Source organism: Eublepharis macularius, chromosome 7 (genome assembly GCF_028583425.1).
Source record: "Eublepharis macularius isolate TG4126 chromosome 7, MPM_Emac_v1.0, whole genome shotgun sequence".
In the NCBI taxonomy this organism is placed as follows: Eukaryota; Metazoa; Chordata; class Lepidosauria; order Squamata; family Eublepharidae; genus Eublepharis; species Eublepharis macularius.
Window position 1 is genome coordinate 129,055,258 of NC_072796.1, and position 20,708 is coordinate 129,075,965.

Here is a 20,708-nt window from a genome sequence, read left to right on the forward strand (position 1 = left end):
ACCCCCCAACACAAATGCAGCAGAGGTTAAAAGTGTTTATTTACCTCTTCTAGCAGTGTGACGGTATTCCTGCAGTTCTGTAGCCGGGTAGTAAAGCTGGACGTGGTTGGAGAGTTGTAATCCTCTGTGGTCTCAGAAATAAACTCCGACACAGTGATCTGGTCCGGCATGATCCTGCCCAGCAGAGAAAGACGATCACGGAGAAAGAAGAGGAGAGATGGAGTATTAAATACAAGGCATGGCACCCATACGCTTTAAGGGAAGGAGGAGTGTCATGAGAATGTATCTCTTCTTTCTGCACCCAGTTCGTCTTCTAACAGCACCAGTACCCTGTCGGGAAGAAAGGAGAAAGGAGATGCCCTTCAGATCCCAGCTCGCTTTGCCCACGGATGGGAGCAGGCAAATGTCTTTGCTGGGCTAGCTCAGCCCCCACCAATACTAGGCTCCTCTGATCACCCTTTGGTGGAAGACTTGTGCGGGGTGGGTGACCCTCCACCTCAGTGCCTTGCAGATAATTTCTCCTTGAAGGAGGGAAAGGAATGTCTCCCGCAGGCACTGTCCTTGCCCCTCCTAGGATCCCTTCCCTAAATAATAGAGAGCATCCTCTTCCTCCAGTCCTGCCCATTCCGGACTCCCTTCCATCTGCCCCCCATAAGGAAACAACGTATCCAGCTTCAGATCATCCATCCCTTCTCGATCAAGGGGGTCAGATATCCAGATAGGACTCTCCCCCTCCCAAGATTCTTAAGATTAATCTTCACATCTTCAAACCCCCCCCCCAACAACACCCACCCCTCTTATAAGAGGGTGTGTCGCCAGTACCTTTAACCCTTCCCTTTTTAAACTGCGATATACCTTTCTTCCCAAATTTCTGACTAGTTCTTTCAACAGAAAATGGAGTGGAGAGAAAAAGTAGAAATTAATTTCTCAGGGGGGGGGTTCATCACTCCCCCATCCCAGGGAGGGTGGGGGGAGGTGCCCCCTTAGCTCTTGTCGAGCTGGACTTTCCTGATGGCCAAAGGGGGGGAGTTCCTTCACACACACCCAGACCATTTTCCCCTCAGAAACAACTTGCAAGCAGAGAGCCTGTCCTCCTCAGTTATCTTCAAGTGCCCCCCCCACCGAGGTGAAAGCCCAAAAATTTCTCCTCAGACAAGTCACTCTTTCCCCCTCCCAACTATTTTTCTAAAAGCCTCTTTTCCCCCTCAGAGAAGTACTAACTTGAGCAGGCGGCCCCCCCCCTCGGCTGCGCCCCCCAAGCCGGAGTGGGGGGGGGGAGGGAGGGACTGAGGGAGAAAGAGGAGGAAGGGAAGGAGAAGCAGGCGGCGGCGGCGGCGGCAGCAGCGATCCCAGGACGCGGGCGGCGAGGCTCCTCCGCTCTGCCTGCCCGCTTGGACGCGCGCGGCCCCGCGGCCCGTTCTCAGGCTCGCTCTCGCGCAGGCTCCTGCAGCCGCCTCCGCCTCCTCCGGCCACACACGCGCGCGCGCGGCACCGAGAGAGCGCGCCCTCGCGCGCTGACAGTCGGACTGAGCTGAGAGGCCCGACTCGCCGCCCCACCCCCCCTTCCCCTGCTTTGTCACGTGAGGAAAACACGGAAGTGGGTGTGCGCGTGCGCCCTGTGGGCACACTCCCCCGCTCCCTTTTCCTTCACCTTTTTTCTACCACTCGCTCCCTTTTCCTTCAGGTGCGCTTGCGCTAACAGCGGCCGTTGCATGAGCCGTCAAGATTCCACGCGCGCCTCTCGTTCCTTTTGACTCCTCCCCCCGAGGTCTGGTTGGCAGCAGCAGCAGCAAATAGGAAGAGCGGTTCTATTTCTCTCTTTCGGCTTCATCCTAGTCACCAGTATTGCCATTGGCCGGCGACAATTCAGGAATTCCCCTCCTCCCTCTTCCCTTCAGGAGGTAAGCGAACTTGTAAGAAACATTCTCGTGTCTTTATTATTTATACCTTATTTATAACTTTATTATTAGACTATATGTATTAAATATATTATAATACTATTATTATATTATATTATTATTTTATATTTATATATTATTGTATGATATTATTACATTATCATATTTTATATTATATATTACACAACATATATAATATATAACATTTTATGTTTATATATCTGAAAACACTCTTTTTTAAAAAAGAATAAATAGTAAAATAGGATAATTTTTTTTTTAAAAAAATGTCATTTATTAGATTTATAATCCACCTTTCTCACTGAGACTCAAACCGGATTACATAGAATGAGATTAACACTATCAGAAACATTTCCATAAACAATGCCATAGGATAAATAAATGAAAGTTTATAAGGAGGACATAAAATTAACAAAAATCCAATACAGAATTGAAGAAATGCTGAAACATAAGCAATTCTAGGACTGACATTAGAAAACATAACAGTAGTGGATCATACTTCAAGCACAGGTAGTACATATATATAAGGTCCCCCACAGAATGTTGCTGTGCAGAGACACTGAGTTCGTTGGTTTCAGACAAATATAAATAAACTTTATTTAGGACCACAATGCTAGCAAACTTCATGCCAGTGTTAAGGATTCAAACCAAAATCTTTCTAGGCCTAAGCCAACTAACAGTGAAATCCTAAACAGAGTTACTCCGGTCTAAGCCCATTGATAGATTGGAGTAACTCTGTTTAGGATCCAGAGGAGTTAGCCGTGTTAGTCTGTAGTAGCAAAAATCGAAAAGAGTCCAGTAGCACCTTTAAGACTAACCAACTTTACTGTAGCATAAGTTTTTGAGAATCACAGTTCTCTTCTTCACATGCATCTGAAGAAGAAAACTGTGATTCTCGAAAGCTTATGCTACAGTAAAGTTGGTTAGTCTTAAAGGTGCTACTGGACTCTTTTCTATTTTTTCTGTTGAGGATTATTCTGTAAAAGTGTTAACTCTGGCTTGGGAAATTCCTGGAGGTTTGGGAATGATGCCTGAGGAGGGACTTCTGTTACTCTTAGATTCTATGGTATACCACAGAGCCCACCCTCTTCAGCTGCCATTTTCTCTGTTGTAATCAGTTGTAATTCTGGGAGAACTCTTGGTCGTGCCCTAAAGCCAACACACTAACCACTCCAAGTAGCATACCAGGCTCTCTATGCTCACGATAACCCTGTGGGGTAGGTTAGGCAAGGCAGGGAAGCGCAGTGCTCTTCCAAGGTCACCCAGTGAGCTACGCGCCAAAATGGGACCCCTGGACTGGGTGAACATACTAACAATTATACCCAGCTGTGCATTTTATTTTATTTTTGGTAGATTATGGCTGTGAGAGAGTGCCTGTTGTAAGATCATCCAGTGAGCATGAACGGAAAAGATTTGAAATGCAGCTTCTCTGGCGCCTGGTTCCACAATCTGTGCTATCTGTTAACCAGCTTGGATTGATCAGTTGCACATCAGAGCACATGAAGGAAGCAGCAAGTCACCTCCTTCCCTGTCTTGCCTGGGACTCAGCTACAACTGAGGACCCCTCCCTTTATGGCAGCGATGGTGAAGTGGTTAAAAGTGTCAGACTAGGACTGAAGAGATGTGGGTTTAAATCCCCACACAATAACCCTGTCTCAACCTAACCTACTTCACAGGGTTCTTGTGAGGCTAAAATGGAGCACATATGCCATCCTGTGCTCTTTGTAGGGTGGGATCAAACTATGATGGTGGTATCATTTTCCCACTGGGTAACTAAAAAGGTTGAAGGGATTAAAAAAGGGGGGAAAGAACCCTTACACATTTAAGTACCAAGACCAACGCCCAAAGATAAGTACCAAAATCTTTAATAAATTCCAAGAATTAAAAACATTTGAGTAAAACCATATCACTCTGGTTCCTTCTCTTAGCTTAGAAATTCCTGAACAATTGCACCCATATACATAAGGATGCCATACATTTACAGATATCTTAAAAATGACCAGCACGATTCAGGTCCCATAGTGCCTTAAAGACCCACTAGATTTCCAGGGTATGGTGTGCAGGGTCTTCTACTGCACACCAGTATGGCTACCCACCTGAAACTACTTTAAAATAATCAGGTACTGTTACATAAATCATTATATATGTGTAACCAAATATGTTTTGGCCAGGAGGATTTCCACAGTGGTCTTTGTTTCACGCACGCCCTATATGCCTGCCCAAACACTAAATCAACGTGAAAGGGGCGGGGGGCATATAGATGGAAATGTGTAGATCGCTTTTCAGTAGTCATTGACTTCAGTGGGCTGTAAAAGGTGTAATTCTGCTCAGGATAGCACTGAAATGGTGTGTCGTGTAATTACCTGTCGTGTAATTCAGAAGAAAAATAGATACTTTTAGGTTACAGGAAGTACCTTTGTTACAGAGAAATAATGCCACACAGTTCTCTCCGTTTTTTAAAAGGGGTGGAAACCTTCATTGCGTTCCAAAAAATGGAAGTGACTGGGCTTAGAAAGCTGTAACTCCTTTTAGAAGAATAACTTAGGGTGTAACTCTGCTCAGAAGGGCATCTTAGAGCTCCTGCATGCACCCCATCCCCGGGATTATGTAAAAGTGAGATACGGGCATACTTGTACTGGATATGGGGATAGCATGAGTACAGGGCTAAGAATAAAAGTGCAGCCTTCGCTCCTGCTGTTAGGAAAGGAAACCATTGTGGAAATGTCAGTGTTTGGTTTTCTTTGGCTGGGGAAAGAGGCAATAGATATCCTTCCGTTAATGCCTAGAGAAAGTGGAAGAAGGTACTGGCTTTTCCTTTTTATGGTGAACAATTAGGTCCCTTTATTCGGTTTTGTTTTTTGAGAAAAAGGATCCTGCTGGGAGGAGGGCAGGGAACTAGATCTGTACTCACAGTGAAAAAAACCCATATTGGCCCAGGGTCAGTTCTTAGAGAAGGCAGCCTACTGACACATTCTTTCAGGCCAAGAGATTGGGGTTTGTTTGTTTCCTCTGTCACGCCACATTTTTTTAAAGGAGTAGCCTGACCCACATTTGCTTTGCAGATCTGTTCCTGTCCTTTACTGTGAATTACTGGGTGTAAAAAAAAAAATTAAACACCAACCTCAAAGTCTCTCAGCAGATCTATAATCTCACAAAGTGGAACTACGAGGATTTAAAGCATCTGGGTAAAAGTCAAGCTGATCTTAGCCTCCACTGCAATCGCTTTTTACTGTGTCGATTTGAAAGCCCTTTGCCTCTCAGCATCTCTAAACTGTGCAATCTGCATGGAAAAGTTAGGGGAATACAACTATGTAAAGTGTTGCTTTCCTCTAGATGGTGCCTGTTTGAAAAGCAGAATGGGCCAGACTCTGTTCTAAAGTGCATCTGACGAAGAGAGTGTGGGTCTCGAAAGCTTATGCTTTTAAAGCTTATAAAGTTGATAGTCTTAAAGGTGCCACTGGTCTCTTTACTAATTTGCAACTGCAGACTAACACGGCTGATTCCTCTGGATCTTTGTTCCAAAGTGGGAGCTGCATGAATCTCTGGTTTATCCCCCGGGGCTGAATAGAGACACAAGATTCTTATCTCGCTACATATGCTGATTTCTGCTCTAATCAAACTGCATTGCACCTTTACATCCTGACTCCCTCCTTTGCTCTCCCTTCCCGCTTCCTGAAATGAAATGCTGCCTTCAAGTCAGAAAAGGCCGACCTTGCTTAGCCTGTGAGATCCCATGCAGTCAGGTTCTCCTGGGCTGTCCAGTTCAGGGCTCCTACATCCTGTGATATAAGGGCTCAGGGATCTCCACTCCTATATGAAGAAGGGAGCTTTGACTCTCAAAAACTTATACCCGGAAAACCTTGTTGATTTCTAAGGTGCCACTGGACTCAAATCCTGTTGTGACAATTTTATTGTTCAATGAGTTGTGAATCAGAGCCTGTGTTGCTTTCATGCACATTGGATAAACCACTTTCAATGCACTTTAGCGCTTGTTTGCGAGTGAACTTTCCTGGGCGAAACAGCAAAATCCACTTGCAAATCATCGTGCAAAGCAGCCAGATGCATAAAGTACATCATCTGCCATGTATCTGATGGCGTAAGATCAGGCTCGCTGAAGGTGATGCCGCAATAAGCATGTTAATCTTTAAGGTGCCCAAAGTATCTCTGTTTACTTCCTCTGATTCTGCATAAGTTTCAAAAATGTATTTATTTCAAAATGTATTTCTTTAAAACAGTTGTGTGCTGCGCCTCTGACCAGTTAGGGCCCTCAGGATGGCGAATGGACATGGGCAAAGCTATCACTAGAGAGAGGCATGCCCACTTGTGTCCACACCACATGCTTAATAGCTTATCCTTGTTTATATTCATTAATCTATAATAACCGACAACCTAGAGCGTGGAAATGGGTGTTGCAGATTTAAAAGGTGTATTTAAATGTCTTTTTCTCCCCAGATTTCTCCCCAGATAACATCTAGTGAAACGCGCCGCATCGTCATGTGAGCTTTTCCCTCCCCGCTCCATTTCCTGCTGCTGCAGATGCCATTTTCAGCAGCATCCCTGCGCCAGGGTTTGCCTTTGCCCCATGCTCCCAAGCATTTGCAGTGCACCAGGGCATAATTGCTTACAAAACGCAAATGCCCATCGTGGTAGCCCGATGCCCCCTTTTTATTAGGAAAGGATATTTCGGGAAAGGATGCTTGGGAGCCAAGAAGTAGCAGAAAGGTGGTTTAACATTTGCCGATTTGCCACATTTTCATTCCAAATTGCCCCTCCCAAACAGCTTTCTTCCATTGCCCCCATGTGGCCTCAATAAACGTTTGTCCTAGAGGCTCAGGTGACCCTCACAGTGCAATCTTAAGAAGAGTTACTTCAACTGAAGCCAGTTATAATCAACGGGTTTAGACTGGAGTAACTCTTTTTAGGATTGCAGTGTCAGAGAGCTATTCCCTGGGTAGAGAAAGGATGACAAAGGAGGAATGGAGAATTTCCTCGCCTCCCCAGCCTTCCAACTCCATCCACAGTAACTTATTAAGAATCACCACTTATATCTATATAAAAACCCAGTGTGGTGTAGTGGTTAGAGTTTCAGACTAGAAGTGAGGAAACCAAGGTTCACATTTCCACTCTTCTATTACGCTCACTAGATGACTTTGAGCCATCATTTTCTCTCGGTTTAATCTACCTCTCAGGGTTGTTGTGAGATTCAAATGGAGGAGAGGACAACCATGAATTCCACTCTGAGCTCATGATGTCTTTATTTTATTTCTTTATTTTACTTCATTTATATTCTGCCTTTCATCCCAATGGAAACCCAAGGCAGATTACATAATTCTCTCCTCCATTTTGCCTCCTCTCACAATAACCCCGTGAGGCAGGTTAGGTTTGTTATGATCTGGCTGTGCCAGGAAGGCCTAGCAAGGCCTCAGAAGCCTGTTAGCAGTGGGAGTAGGCCTGCCTACAATTCCCAGGAGCCCCTGGGCTGTTTGGGGGCCATTTTTGGCCAATGAGAACACGGGGCTAGTGCTATATAAGTCTGGGAGGGGGGAAAGCCTGTGTTCTTTCTCCCAGGGAGCAGGTCAGAGGAGGCTTCTGCTAGGGAGAGAGGCCCTCACCCAGGTAGGGTGAGAAGACAGGCCTGGCATACAGAGGGTCAGGGAGTTCAGTTGCGCTAGGGCCTTTTGTTTATTTTGCTTTCACCCATCTATTGTTGCTAAGGCACCTTGTTTGTGTGTTTGATATTAACTGACCTCCTTGTAAATAAACCCTTTTGTTTGTTGTTACTCTGCTGGGTCCTCACGCCTGTTTATTGGCCAAGCTACGGAGGTCAGAAGGGTTGGGAGGGCACTCTGGGCCTTCCCAAGGGACCCTAAATCCCACAGTGGTGGCAGCGTAAGGTGGCTCACCCCACCTGAGGCATGACAAAGTTAAAAGTATGTGACTGGCCCAAGGTCACCCAGCAAGCTTCCATGGCAGAGTGGGGAATCGAACCTGGTTCTCCCGGATCCTGGTCTGCAGTTCTAGACACTACACTACACTTGAAAGAATGGTGGGATAAAAATGTTTTAGATAGATAGCTGGAGGGTGCTTTTTTGTTAACCTTTGGTTAACCTCTCTTGTCTTTGCAAAATATGTGTGGCTTGTTTCATAAACCGAGAGGGAGGGGACCTATTCTTCTTTTGGGTGGTATCATTACTGGGGCTGCATCTGGAAAAGCCTTTGAAATAAATACATTTTTAGCACTTAAACATGCACTAACATGCCATTGATTTCAATAGAATTTAGATGTACCTGCTAGCCTTTGTTTTTTAACCTACCTATTTTATGATGCAGTGCGAAAGTTACTGTTCCGGCAGAGAAGTATTCAGGCATGGCGACTGTTCATTGTTTCGCCATGACAGAATGTGAGACTACACTGGCATCGCCTGGCCCACAGATGTTCACCAGATGAGAGTCAGTCAGAAAATACAAGTAATTGCCCAACCGGCTCTGCTAAAACGAACCAGAGGCTGGATAGGAGCAGCGCCTAGTAAACTGTAACCCAAATGCATTTGCCAAAAATTAGTTGAATGTAGGATTTCTTAAATGTTAAAGTTAATGTAGCATTGCTGGCTGTGGGCACCCTCAGCTCCTTATTTTCATCTGGCGCTGTTAGCTGCTCCAGCAGCTCTTTAAGATGTGTTTTGGAAGAATAATTTTGAAGTAAAAAGAAAAAGGCATTGGCTGCCTGCCTCTGATATGAGTGGGGAAACACGATGCAATAAGGTCAGTGGTAGCAGACCCTATGGAAGGGAAGGGGGGGGGAGCGCAAATGGAGCTTCCATTTCCAGGGCAGATCTCTTGTCCCTTGTACCATTCTGCTCCTGCCCTAGGGGCCTTGTTGCACAAGACAGTGGGAAATCCCTGGCAAAGTGTGTTGTTTGTTTATGTGTCAAAAATCAGCTGTGCAGGGCCACAATCTGGATTAGGAAAGTGGTGCAAGAGGAGGAGAGGTTTTATTGTTCTACTTCTGCATAGTATCAGCAACTGAAATCGACTCCCCTGCACTGTTATTAGTGGGGGCAAAGCAGGAGGGAACAAAAAGAAAGGCTCTTTGTCTTTTTTCATCTTACATTGCTAACAATAGTCATGGGGGGGGGAGACCAGTTTTAACTGGAGAACCATATAGAGTGGAAGTGTCAAACCTCCTCTCCTCACTTGCTACAGTTACTATTATGGTTGTTACCTAGCCAGTTTTCCACTGGTACGACTGGTCACCCCCACCCCAGTTGCCAAGCAAAGTTTTTCTCATATAATGGAGGAAGTAGGATAAATTCCAGGTTTGAAGTGTTTTGTGTATTTTAAAGCAAAGAAAAAGGCTGTGCTGCATTTTTAAAGATATTTGTAGCACTAGATTTCAATTGTCATTTTTAGCTCAAATTTTTCTGTGCCTTAAAAGCAACTTCTCTAAACACTGTGGCTGTCTTGAGCTGCCTTTACCACCTAATACCACCTCACCTTGCTGAGATACTTTAAGACCCTTTCCCTCCTAATATCTCCTCAACTGGAGCCAGAAAGCTATACTTTAGATTAGAAGAACTATTTTTTGTTGGATCCACCCTTTGACCCCTCTACTCCCTCTCTCTGGAAACATGGGCTCCACCTTGTGACCCCAGAGAACTCCACCACTAGAATCCCTCCTCTGGTTCCTGTGTGGGTGATCCTTGGGTCAGGCCCCACCCTTTGCCTTCCACAAGTTGTCAGTCTTAGCTACTATGTGGGTCTCCCAGCCTCTGAGATAACAAGGGCTGTAAACCCAAAAGTCCTTGATTCAAATCTCACCTGTGCCATGAATTTACTAGGTAGCCTTTGACCAGGTCATACCCTTTCATTGTCACTTCTCCTGCTATCGTTCCATCTTCAGTACAGAGATAATAATACCACCTCACCTTGCTGAAATACTTTAAGACGACTAAGACTGTGTATGTGACGTGCTGTGAACACTCTAAAAGCGCCGTATGAATATTGTGGTACGTTGCTAGTAGTGGTTTGAAATTTTCTGTGGGGTGCAGCTGCCTGGTTTCTGAACTTTCCATCATGAGATGGAAAGTGACACTTGCATTTTAAAGCTGATACCAAGTTATGACAGTGCAATGATTCCCATCGTGTCTAGCGCCACAGCTTCTTTCAAGATGAGATAAATCAGCACAAAAATACCCATTAAGTATCATGAGCAGCGGCGGTATTATCTGTTTCGAAGATGTGGTCTAGATTGGATTAACAAATCCCACACCAGTGAATTCAAATAACTTTCCCCTCTCCTTTTTGGCTGCAATTGTGTGATCATTTTCCAAGGAGTAAGCCCCACCGAATAAAATGGGGCTTTCTTCTGAGTCTATCTGCCTAGGGTTGCTGTCTGTTTACATTCTTGGCCAGCATGGTATAATGGTTAGAGTGTCAGAATAAGCTCTGGGACACCCAGGTTCAAATCCCCACTCAGCTTGCTGGGTGAACTTGGGCCAGGCACTGTAACTCACAGCATGGTTGTTAGGGTTGCCAGCTCCAGGTTGGGAAAGACCTGGAGATCTTGGGGGTGGGACCTGGAAAGGGCAGAGGAGGGGGAGGGGGAACCCCAGCAGGGTATCCTGCCATAGACGCCATCCTCCAAAGCAGCTATTTTCTCCAGGGGAACTGATCTCTATGGCCTGGAGATCAGTTGTAATTCCAGGAGATCTCCAGCCACCACCTGGAGGCTGGCAACCTTGTTATTTTTGTGAGGATAAAATAAGAATTTTGTGGTCCCTTGAAGCTCCTTGGACGAAGGATAAAAATGTACTAAATAAATAAGCCAGATTCGGGTCCAGTAGCAACTTCAAGACCCAAATCTTGCTCCTCTACTACAGACCAACACAGCTACCCACCTGAAACTAAATACATAACTAAGCGCTAGGATATAAATGTACTAGTTAAAAAGATAGATAGGCCTTTCTGTGTAAAAGAACAGACGTTTCCATCACTTCCATTTCCCCATCCGTTTTATAAAAGTGCTTAGGAGTAAAACCGCTGTGATCACTGGGCAGAGAATTTATATGTAGCTTGTCCACCCCTTCCCTCTGTGTGTATGTGTGTGTAAAGTGCCATCAATTCTCAGCCAATTTGCAACTCCATACTGTTTTCTAGGCAAGAGATGAACAGAGGTGGTTTCCCGTTGCCTACCTCTGGAGTTCTGTGGCGGTCTCCCATCCAATTACTAAGCAGGGCTGACCCTGATTGTCTTCTGAGAGCCAATGAGATAGGGCTAGCCTGGGCCACCCAGGTCAGAGTGTGTGTGTGTGTGTAGGAAAAGAGTGTGTAATCTGCCTTCATTATCTATGAGGAAGGTGGACTATAAATAAAGTAAATAAATGGTTAAGTGGGGAGACACACGGGCTTTAAAATTCATTCCACTATCTTAAATAAAAATATCGAGGGGAGAGTAGAAACTAATTTAGATTTTTCCATATATGCACTACTTCTTTGCATTTCAGCTCCCCCTTTCCTGGATGGCCGTCTGTCTCCCCACCACCCCTTGCCTTTGACTAAACTCGTCATCAGATTGCCCTATTTCTGCCAGCTTGGCATACATACCCTGCATCTCAGTGTGGTACAGCTGACAGCTAGCTTCCTGGATCAGAGGAATCCTTCATTTTATTCAAATAGGGGGAAGCTAGAACCCAAACAAGCCTGCTCCCGTCTTTGGGAGGGAGGCACTGAAGGATAGGCCACTTCGCACACTACAATGTCCTTCTGAACCTCGTGTGTCCTGTACTCGGAGGGCTCTGTGTCTGGAATGTAATGCCCAGGCACACACAAGTTGGGACCACTGTGCAGCTCGAGAGTGGGTATAAGCCTTTTCTCCCATGCCTTTTTCCCAACCTGAAATGGCCCCAATGTGGAAACTTACATGTAGACCATCAGTGCGCATGTCACCTCCGACAGGGCAAATAGCAGCTCCCCCGGGGCGTTGTAGATCAGGAAAACAGCACAGGGGGAAGACTTAAGCCTTCCTCCCCACCCCACGTAGCACAGGCCAACGTGGGTCTGCATGTGCCTGGGAATTTTAATTCCAAACACAGAACGCCGAGAGCACATTTGCAAATGCGTTTGATCTATGGAACCCAAAGCAGGCCTGAGCACTTAGTCATGTGTGAATTGCAATCTCTGTTCCCTCCTAAGGAAGTCACATTCGCTTGATGCTTTGGGGGTGGGGGGGGGGGGACGGGTAAAGAAAGAGGAGGCTCTGCAGACACTACAGCATGATTCTATTCAGACCCTATTGTGGGACTTTCCTTTGTCCTCTGATGTGGCTCCAGTCTGATCATGCAAAGATGTGTACTCCAGTCGTTCCTAGTACTCATACTATGGTATTGACACATGAGGGTGTTTTCCAGTGAGGCTATTTTTAAAAAGTGTGTCACGGGTGAACGATGTTAACGTGGAAGAGAATGCTGAAGGTAATCCAATTGTACATGGCAGGTTCTATAATCACATCACAAATCGCCCTGTTGCCTCCAGTAGTTAATGCCCTTCAATTGTGGCCGTCCAGCAAGTTCCAGGATCAGCTGACCCTTGAACTGGGAATTTCCATGTTCTCTCAACTGCTGGTGCTATGCAGGGTGTCTACAAATGCTACAATGAGGCATTTTTTTCTCAATTTTTTTTTTTAGGGTTAACTTGTGAAAGGGACATAAGAATAGAAGTTTCAGTCTAGTCATATCCTTATACAAGGCCCTGGTGTGACCTCTTTTGGAATACTGTGTGCATTTCTGGTTACTGCATTTCAAAAAGTTAGCGAAAGTGCAGAAAACGGCAGCCAAAATGATAATGAGGTTGGAACGCCTGTCCTATGAGTAAGGCTGATGTACCCGGGAAGGTCTAAGTCTAGAGAATCTGGGACTTTTGGCTAAGGGAGGACATGAATGGGTTGCCGGTGGGGGTGGGGAATCTACCACCCTCTGCTCCTTTTGCCTGCCATTACTCAATTCACTTGTGGAACTCACTGCTACGAGGCATGATGACTTCCATTGTCCTAGATAGAGTTTAAAAGAAATTGGATAGATTTATGGATCATAGTTCTGTCTCTGCCTATTCGGCATTCTAGCTGAATGGGGCCTCTGATCGTCAGATGTTGGAAAGCAGCAGTGAGGCCTGTTGGGCGGCAGGGCCTGACTACATGATACACTTTTCCCAGGTACATCCCTGGGTCTGGTCAACAGGTGTAGTCTGGGAGTTTCATGCTTCTTAGTCATGTGCAGGCCCAGTTTGGATCAGGATTGCAGCCGCCAATACTCCACGCCTCATGCTGTTTCCTCAATGTGAAACAGCCCCAGGAGAGGCACTATTTCCCCCACTGAGGACATGTAACTTATACTGATGGGTTACATGTTAAGTCTCCCCAATCGGACAAATGGTAGCTGCTCCCTGTGTGAAGTTGAGAAAATAGTGTGGTGATGGAAGGCTTAAGGCCCCTCTTCTTACTTGCCGCTAGACCTTCCAATCCCTTTGTCAGGGCGGGGGACCTCCCACTCTAAACTCCTGTTGCTCCCCACTGCTCCAAGCAGTGGAGGAGGGGATTAAAAAACTCACTGGTGTCACAAGCATGGTAATATCACTTCTGGGGGAAGTGATGATGATAGCTCTAGAAATTGCTGGAAACTCTATGGTTTTATGGTTCTACCATAGTATTTCCATCAGTTCCTGGATCTACTGCTGTTGCTTCCAAGTTTTCCCCAGAAGTGACATCATTACGCTTATGACACCAGCCCCCCACCATGTCTCTACCCCTAACCCTCTCACCGGTCTCCCAGACCATGTCTGTCCACTAGACCCAGAGACATGCCTGGGAAAAGTAGTACCATCTAGTTAGGCTTGTCAGTCACAAAATAAGTCATCATTTCTTGCAACCTGGAGGGAAAAAAAGATTGTTTATCCAGTTTTGCTGCATTCAGATGGGTTGCTCACAGGTTGTACCAGTCCTATGTGGACTATAAGAATGCAGGGGGAATAGAATAGACAATCAGGTGTGTGTGTGGGGGGGGGGTATCCATTTAGAAGTCTCTGCTGGAAATGTCCTTTTGACCCCATTGTGTTGGGTAATCCTGTGCTGAGAGCAGATTAGTGGTAATATTCATTAATGTCAATCCTAGCCTGATGGGAAAGTATCATAATTCATTTGTCCATTTGGACCCAGCTGAGACCATCCATTTCATCTCATGTGGGTCAAACAGTCAATCACCCTGCAGGTCAGTCTCGGGTTCCTATTACTAGATAACACACGTTTTGCATAATGGCCTGCTTCTTCCATCCATACACAGCCACTTCACTTAAATCTGAGCTTCCCAAAGTTCATCAAGCCTCTGACACTTGAAAGGGGAGAGGGGAAGTCTCTGTAGTCTGATGGGTGCATGGAATGGTTGCTGTTGCATAAATGCTTTCATTCTCAGAAGAACATGGCACACTCCGTCTTATATATTGGCCTTTCTAGTCCTCCCTCAGGAGCGATCAGGGACAACGTTTCATTTTTAAACGATGCTGAGAAAATCACTTGTTTGTTATCGGATGGGGATAAATATTTAATGCACGAGCTTGCCGACATTTATTCAAAACAAGAAGTGGATACAAATCTGATGTTGTTTTTGTGCGTGTGATATACACGATTCAGAAAGTTGGTGGGAAAACGTTTTGGCCTTCTGCCGCCGAACAAACAATGTAACCTTTTCGTCAGCAAGAACAACCTTTGAAGAGAGATTACAAAATTGCTGAACGAGAATTTGCCTGGACGTTTGATTGCATTCGTTTAGTCATGTATCCAAATGAAGGTTTTCTCCCTCACTGCAGTGGTTAAATTAGCTTAGCTGAGCTGGGATGCTCGTACAGTCCCTGGGCTTATCTTGTATACATTTGAGCTTTCCGTTGACCCTGTCCTGCGTCTGCGCGCGTGCACACACAGGCCAACCAAAGACACTCTTCATGCTTCTGGTTAAGTGGGATCCAGCTCAATCAATCAACCAATTTGTCTAGAAGGTACCACAAGACTCTTTTCCATTTCTAGGTTTGTCATCTATGTCCCAAAGAATCAGGTATAAATTAATCTTGCATACGATGGTATTTCGAGGTAGGGATCATCGCCAATAAAGTTCACCTCCGTGTTTCTTTTTTCTGTGGTAACTGGTCACCTGACCCTTGTATAAAATCGTGCTCTCATGTTCATGGTGACCCATGACACTGGCATGGCTGGGGTGTTGGGCTAGGATCTGGAAGGCCCAGGCTCAGCTCCCTTTTCTGTCATGGGATCCTAGTGGGTGACGTTGGGCCAGTCACTCTCTATCAGCCTCACCTACCTTATAGGGTTGTTATGAGGATAAGTGTAGGAGGGGAGAATGACGTATACTGCCTTGAGCTGCTTGTAGGAAGGATGGCATAAAAACTGTGCTAAATAAATAAATAAGATGGGAATAAATAGAACATTTGACAAGGTAGGGAAATCAAAGTTCTGCTTCAACTATTCTATCAGCACAGGACTAAAACAATTGGCCTTTTGTGAATGTGAGTTGTCACGTTGCCCAGTGCCGTTCTGCCCCCCCCCCCCCCGCACAGCTCCCGCTGCTCTTCTCAGCAGGCAATGGTTTAAATGGTTAACACATCGAATAAATCAGTCCTAAAGAAACACTATATTTTGTTTTTAATTTCCAGTGTTTTTCTAAGTAGTCCTTAGCAACATAGATACCTGCCAGTATGGGAAGCCAGCTGGGTGACCTTGGGCTAGGATAATAATAACACACTTTATAAACCGCTTTGAGTGGATATTAAGTTGTCCTGAAGGGCGGTATATAAATTGAATGTTGTTGTTGTGATGTTTGGATTGATGGTGTTTTTGCACATGCACAGTTTTGCAAAACCCCACGTGAACCTGTTCGGCAGGCCTTTGAGTTGTGTGGTGCCAAATCAAACAGACTCGGAGATTGGATCACGGCTGATCGCCACAATTGAACACAGTATGTTCAACTGTCAAACTTGATTGCCATGAAATTTGCAGCATCCTTGCTTATATTTGTGGGGAGAGAGGGATATAAATCGAATAAAACATAAACATCTATGGGAGAAAAATCTGTGCATTGGGGACATCACTGGGATGGGATAAATATGGCCGGGGCAGGTACTATTTAGCCCACTGGAGAAACCTGCATGTTCACTGGGGTAATTGTCGGTTTCCCTGATGCACTAAAGAGTGCTCCCTGGAACATTTCATGTTGGAAAACTAGTGTGAAGGAGTTGCAGTTACGATCCAAGTTGGATACTGTGCATAAAAATCGAGGAGACTCTGCAATTCACACCTAACTGTTACATAGGGTGGGGACCCCAGACTGAACCCATCTTCTCCATAATACAAGTTGGCCACACACTGACAACATTTTAACAAGGTATCTCCAAAAGACAAAGGCAGATGCTATTACATGGTTAAAAAAAAAAAGGAAATAGGGTAAATCAAGGCAATTTAAGTGTTTGCAGTTCATCTTGGTGAATCCATGTGCCACAGAAACATTTTTCTTCTCTTTGCAGCATGTGCTTATTTTAGATACACCCACCAGCTGATTTTAGAATTAAAGCAACCAGCAGCTCTGATCTGAAGAGGAACGGGGTGGGGGGAGGAAGGGGGCGAGCAGGGAGGGTTCAGAACTTAATTAGATGCGGAAACACAGGCAAAGTGTTTCGGAAACTGCAGTGACAAATTGGGAGTGTTTGTTGTAAACTAGCATCAGGAATAAAAGACGCATTTAACATCCCTTGCCCCGATATTATTAACACGGCGATGAAGAATTGGAAAAAGAAGTCATTGTTTCCTTATGATAGATGACATTTTGCTAACACTAACATTTTAACTCTCTAAATGCCAGCTAGGGGGGAAAAGTCTTGTCAGCTGTATAGCAGCTGGGGCAGGAAGGGACAGCAGGAAGCAGGAAGACAGGAGAATAAGTTAAATAAAGAGGCCAAGTGTTCTGGGACCTACAAAAGATAAAAACTCCGGGGAACTGAGAAATGTTAAGAGAGCCAGTATAGGTTAATGGCTAGAGGGATGGAGTGAAGATGCTCAGGTTCAAGATCAGGGCCTGCTTTAGGGTTGAGGAGTCCTGGGCAAGATGTCCTCCATTGGCTGCCCCAATAAGTGTGCCCCTATTGAGTCCTCTTCCTCTTCTACTCCATCTTGGAGAGCTCCCAGAATTGCAAGTGATCTACAGACTACGGAGATCAGTTCCCCTGGAGAAAATTGCTGTTTTGGAGGTGGGACTGTGTGGCATTACATCTCCCTGAGGTCCCTCCCTTCCTCAAACTCTTCCCTCTCCAGTCTCTACCCCCCCCCCGAAATATCCAGAAATTTCCCAGCATGCAGTTGGCAAGCCTAACACTACCCACCCAAACACACACACACACATGCACACACAAAGTACATAACTACTTTCCAAGGTTGGTAGCGGCAGGGCTTAAGGGAGCCTCATACCTCCCACCTCCCTCCAACATTTCTCTGACTAGGGAATGAGAGATCTTCTCAGAGGCCTGCATGCTGTTAAGTTCCCATTTCCTCGCAGGAGCATATGCACCAAGCCAGCGTTCCACAGTGGAGCTTAACTGGTGCTAAGTGGGCCACCCCATGAAATTTCCTGGCTCCATTATGACCCATATTCCTATGGGAAGGGTTAGAATGCTGCCTCTCTGTCTCAGCTGTTGTCTGGTTTGAGAAGCGGTGTTCTAATTCCCTCCTCCCAAAGCACACATGGGTGATTCCACTGTTGCATCCTGGGTACTTGCATTTCCTTAGGAAATTTTCCCTGGGAGGAATGGGGGGAAGAAATCGAAGCAAGAGTCTTTTCCACAGCTCTGTAGCACAGCCTCCTGCCCGGCCCCTTCCTTCCCTGCATTACACACAACGTCGCTGTGTTTTATGTTGAGGATCCCCTGCAAAGGAGAAGAAGAGGGGTGTTGATGTGTTTTGAGGGCTGGGGGCTTCTGTAGGAAGGTGCTGAGTGTGTTCTTTCCTCTCTCTCTCTCTCTCTCTCCAGCCAATATCTCCATCTATGTCTGTGCAGTGCATGAGATGTATGTTGGGAATCCCCAGGCCAGGCCCTTCTCAGCAGTGGGCTATCTGCTAGGTGGTGGGTGATGCCCAACATGCCAACTTTGGATAGTGTCCACAGCTCAAGTAACTGCTTGCCTGTGAAGCTCATTGGAGTTACTCTGAGCCAGACAATCTCTCTCAGCCTCACTAACTTTGTAGGACGGTTGTGAAGACACAATGGGAGAACCCTCATGCATGCCACCCTGATCTTCCTAGAAGGAGCCAGGTTATATCATCAGCCAACACACAGAGAGGAGAAGTATGCAAGTATGACAAAGCTCAGTATTTTTGCAGCAGTCTTGTAGAGTAGCAGATTGGGACTGATGTTTGTTAGAAGTCAGGTGGACAGTGCCTTGATGAAATCGCCAGGCACAGGATTGAGCATATTGAATGAACTGCACTAATCTTCATATAGACCCTTAAATTTCTTGCAATGTTGGTACTGTTAAATGAATGTTCATACTTCCAGGCTCACAAAAGAAGTATTTTTCCAAAGACCCCCCACTTTTTAATGGGCAATCTAGGAGAACGGTCAGCTCTCCCACCGTGTTCTGGAGTCAGAAAAGAAGTACATCTAATGATGGTGATATAGGCGTACAACATAGTTTTCAGTTATTATTATAACATTTGATTTATATACCACCCTTCAGGACAACTTAATGCCCTCTCAAAATGGTTTACAAAGTGTGTTATTACTATCCTCACGGCAATCACCCTGTGAGGTGAGTGGGGCTGAGAGAGCTCTGAGAGAGCTGTGACTGACCCAAGGTCATCCAGCTGGCTTCAAGCAAAGGAGTGGGGAATCAAACCTGGCTCTCCAGATTAGAGTCCTGCCGCTCTTAACCGCTCTAGGAGAATTGGGAGCTCCCCCACCATACTCTGGAGTCAAAAGAGAAGTGTGTCTAATGATAGTCAAACAGGGAAGTTCTCCCATCCTCCAGAGTGCATTAAGTGAAATTGTCTGAATTTCAATGGTATTGTTTCAAGGGCTTTAAAAAATCTCCAGCGTCAGATTTTTCTTAGCAGGCTGCTGAAAAAGGAGAGTCATTCTGTTGACAAGGTTGTTCACAACAAGCTGTCTCAAAAAAAAAAAAATGCCGGAGCGCACACATACACAAACAGCCAGCCTGGAAAACTAAGCCAGGCACGAGCGCCGCATGATAAAGCCGGCTGATGTGCTGGTTCCGTTTTGCCCCCTTTTTTTTTTTATGCTGTCATGCGAGAGCGAGTCACGCTGACAAACACATTCTGGCCTTCCAGCCTTGCAGGAAGAACAATAAGCAATAAGGCCGGGACTTTGGAACTGCAGCATCCGGCAAAGAAAGAGAAAGCGCAGCAGATCAAAATGCGGGGCCGAGCTGGGAGGCAAGAGGAGGGATTGCCAGAGTTGCTCTGAATGGTAATTGATAGGAAAGGGGACGTTGTGCAACAGGCCGTGGTAGTTTTAATAATGCCTTGGAAAACTGGGCCAAGTTGTGACTGGAATGTGTGAGGGACGGTATAACAAGAGCCAGCAGAGGGTTCCATATCCCCCAATATCTTTTCAACACATCTGCACTCTTCACTCCATTTCTCCAGTGGCCCTGGGTGACAGCCCATGGAAAATTCCTGTTGATGGAAGGTGGGATGATTTTTCCTGATTTTGCCCTCCTTTTGCTGATTACTGAAACCCCCTTCATGCTTCTCCTATGTCCCCAACCAAGAGAAACGGGGGGGGGGGGCATTTGGGGCTACATCAGGATGGGAGGTTGGCAGGAAACAGCACTTTTGTGATGGAATTCCCTTCCACAAGTGGAAATTTATGCTGGATCCAGTCTGTTGTCCTCAGTGTACCTGGATGAACTGAGAAGGGCAAGAGAGAAAAAGGTAATTCTCTCTGCCCTTTGCTCAGAAAATCACCCCTGGTAGGAACCACAGGTGAAATAAAGCAGCCTCCAATTGTGCTTGGAGGTCTTCTGGATGTTCAAGTACAGAGATCAGTTTCACTGGGGGGGAAATGACTGCTTTGGAGGGGGGATTGTGTGGCGTAATACCCCACTGAAGTCCATCTCTAGGCTCTACCTCCAAATCTCCAGAAATTTCCCAACCCAGATTTGGCAACTCCAAACCCACACAATTATTCAGCTACCCAAATATTCTGACATATCTACTTCAAGATGGGTAGCCGTGTTAGTCTGTCTGTAGCACTGGAAAAGAGCAAGAGTCCAGTAGCACCTATAAGACTAACTAAATTTGTGGTAGGGTATGAGCTTTCATGAGCTACAGCTCACTTCTTCAGATATCAAGATAAAAGCTTTTGAGTCAAAGCTCCTTTTGTATCTGAAGAAGTCAGCTGTGGCTCACAAAAGCTCCTATGCTACCACTAATTTTGTTAGTCTTATAGGTGCTACTGGACTCTTGCTCTTTTCCATATCTACTTCAGACAGTCAGAGCTGCTGCAGCACATGCAAAAGATTTCCTATTTTGTATGGAGGCCCTAAATCTTCATACATGTATGATGGACTTCAGCATTCCCAAAACCCAGATAATCATGGAGTGGGGCTGGAGATAATGGCAGTGCCCATGCTGAAGCTAGTAGAGATGACTTGAACCCGTGCAGTACCACAGCGATGCACAATGGAAAAAATAAGGGGATAGGAATAATGGTTGAATCTGAGGGGGACCAG

At 45.7% G+C, this 20,708-nt stretch overlaps 1 protein-coding gene and 1 long non-coding RNA gene across 2 annotated transcripts in view; one reads left to right on the forward strand and one right to left on the reverse strand.

The window, feature by feature from the left end:
• ASAP1 (ArfGAP with SH3 domain, ankyrin repeat and PH domain 1) overlaps positions 1–20,708 on the reverse strand; it is a 202,460-nt gene that overhangs the window by 119,061 nt on the left and 62,691 nt on the right. The window contains exon 3 of the mRNA XM_054984560.1: positions 45–174. Within this exon, the coding sequence (XP_054840535.1) occupies positions 45–174 (130 nt within the window). The remainder of the gene's footprint in view (positions 1–44; positions 175–20,708) is intronic.
• Positions 1,725–3,822, forward strand: LOC129333129 (uncharacterized). Its single transcript, XR_008597395.1, has 2 exons — positions 1,725–1,901; positions 3,270–3,822. It is a non-coding gene; the product is annotated as an uncharacterized LOC129333129 (long non-coding RNA).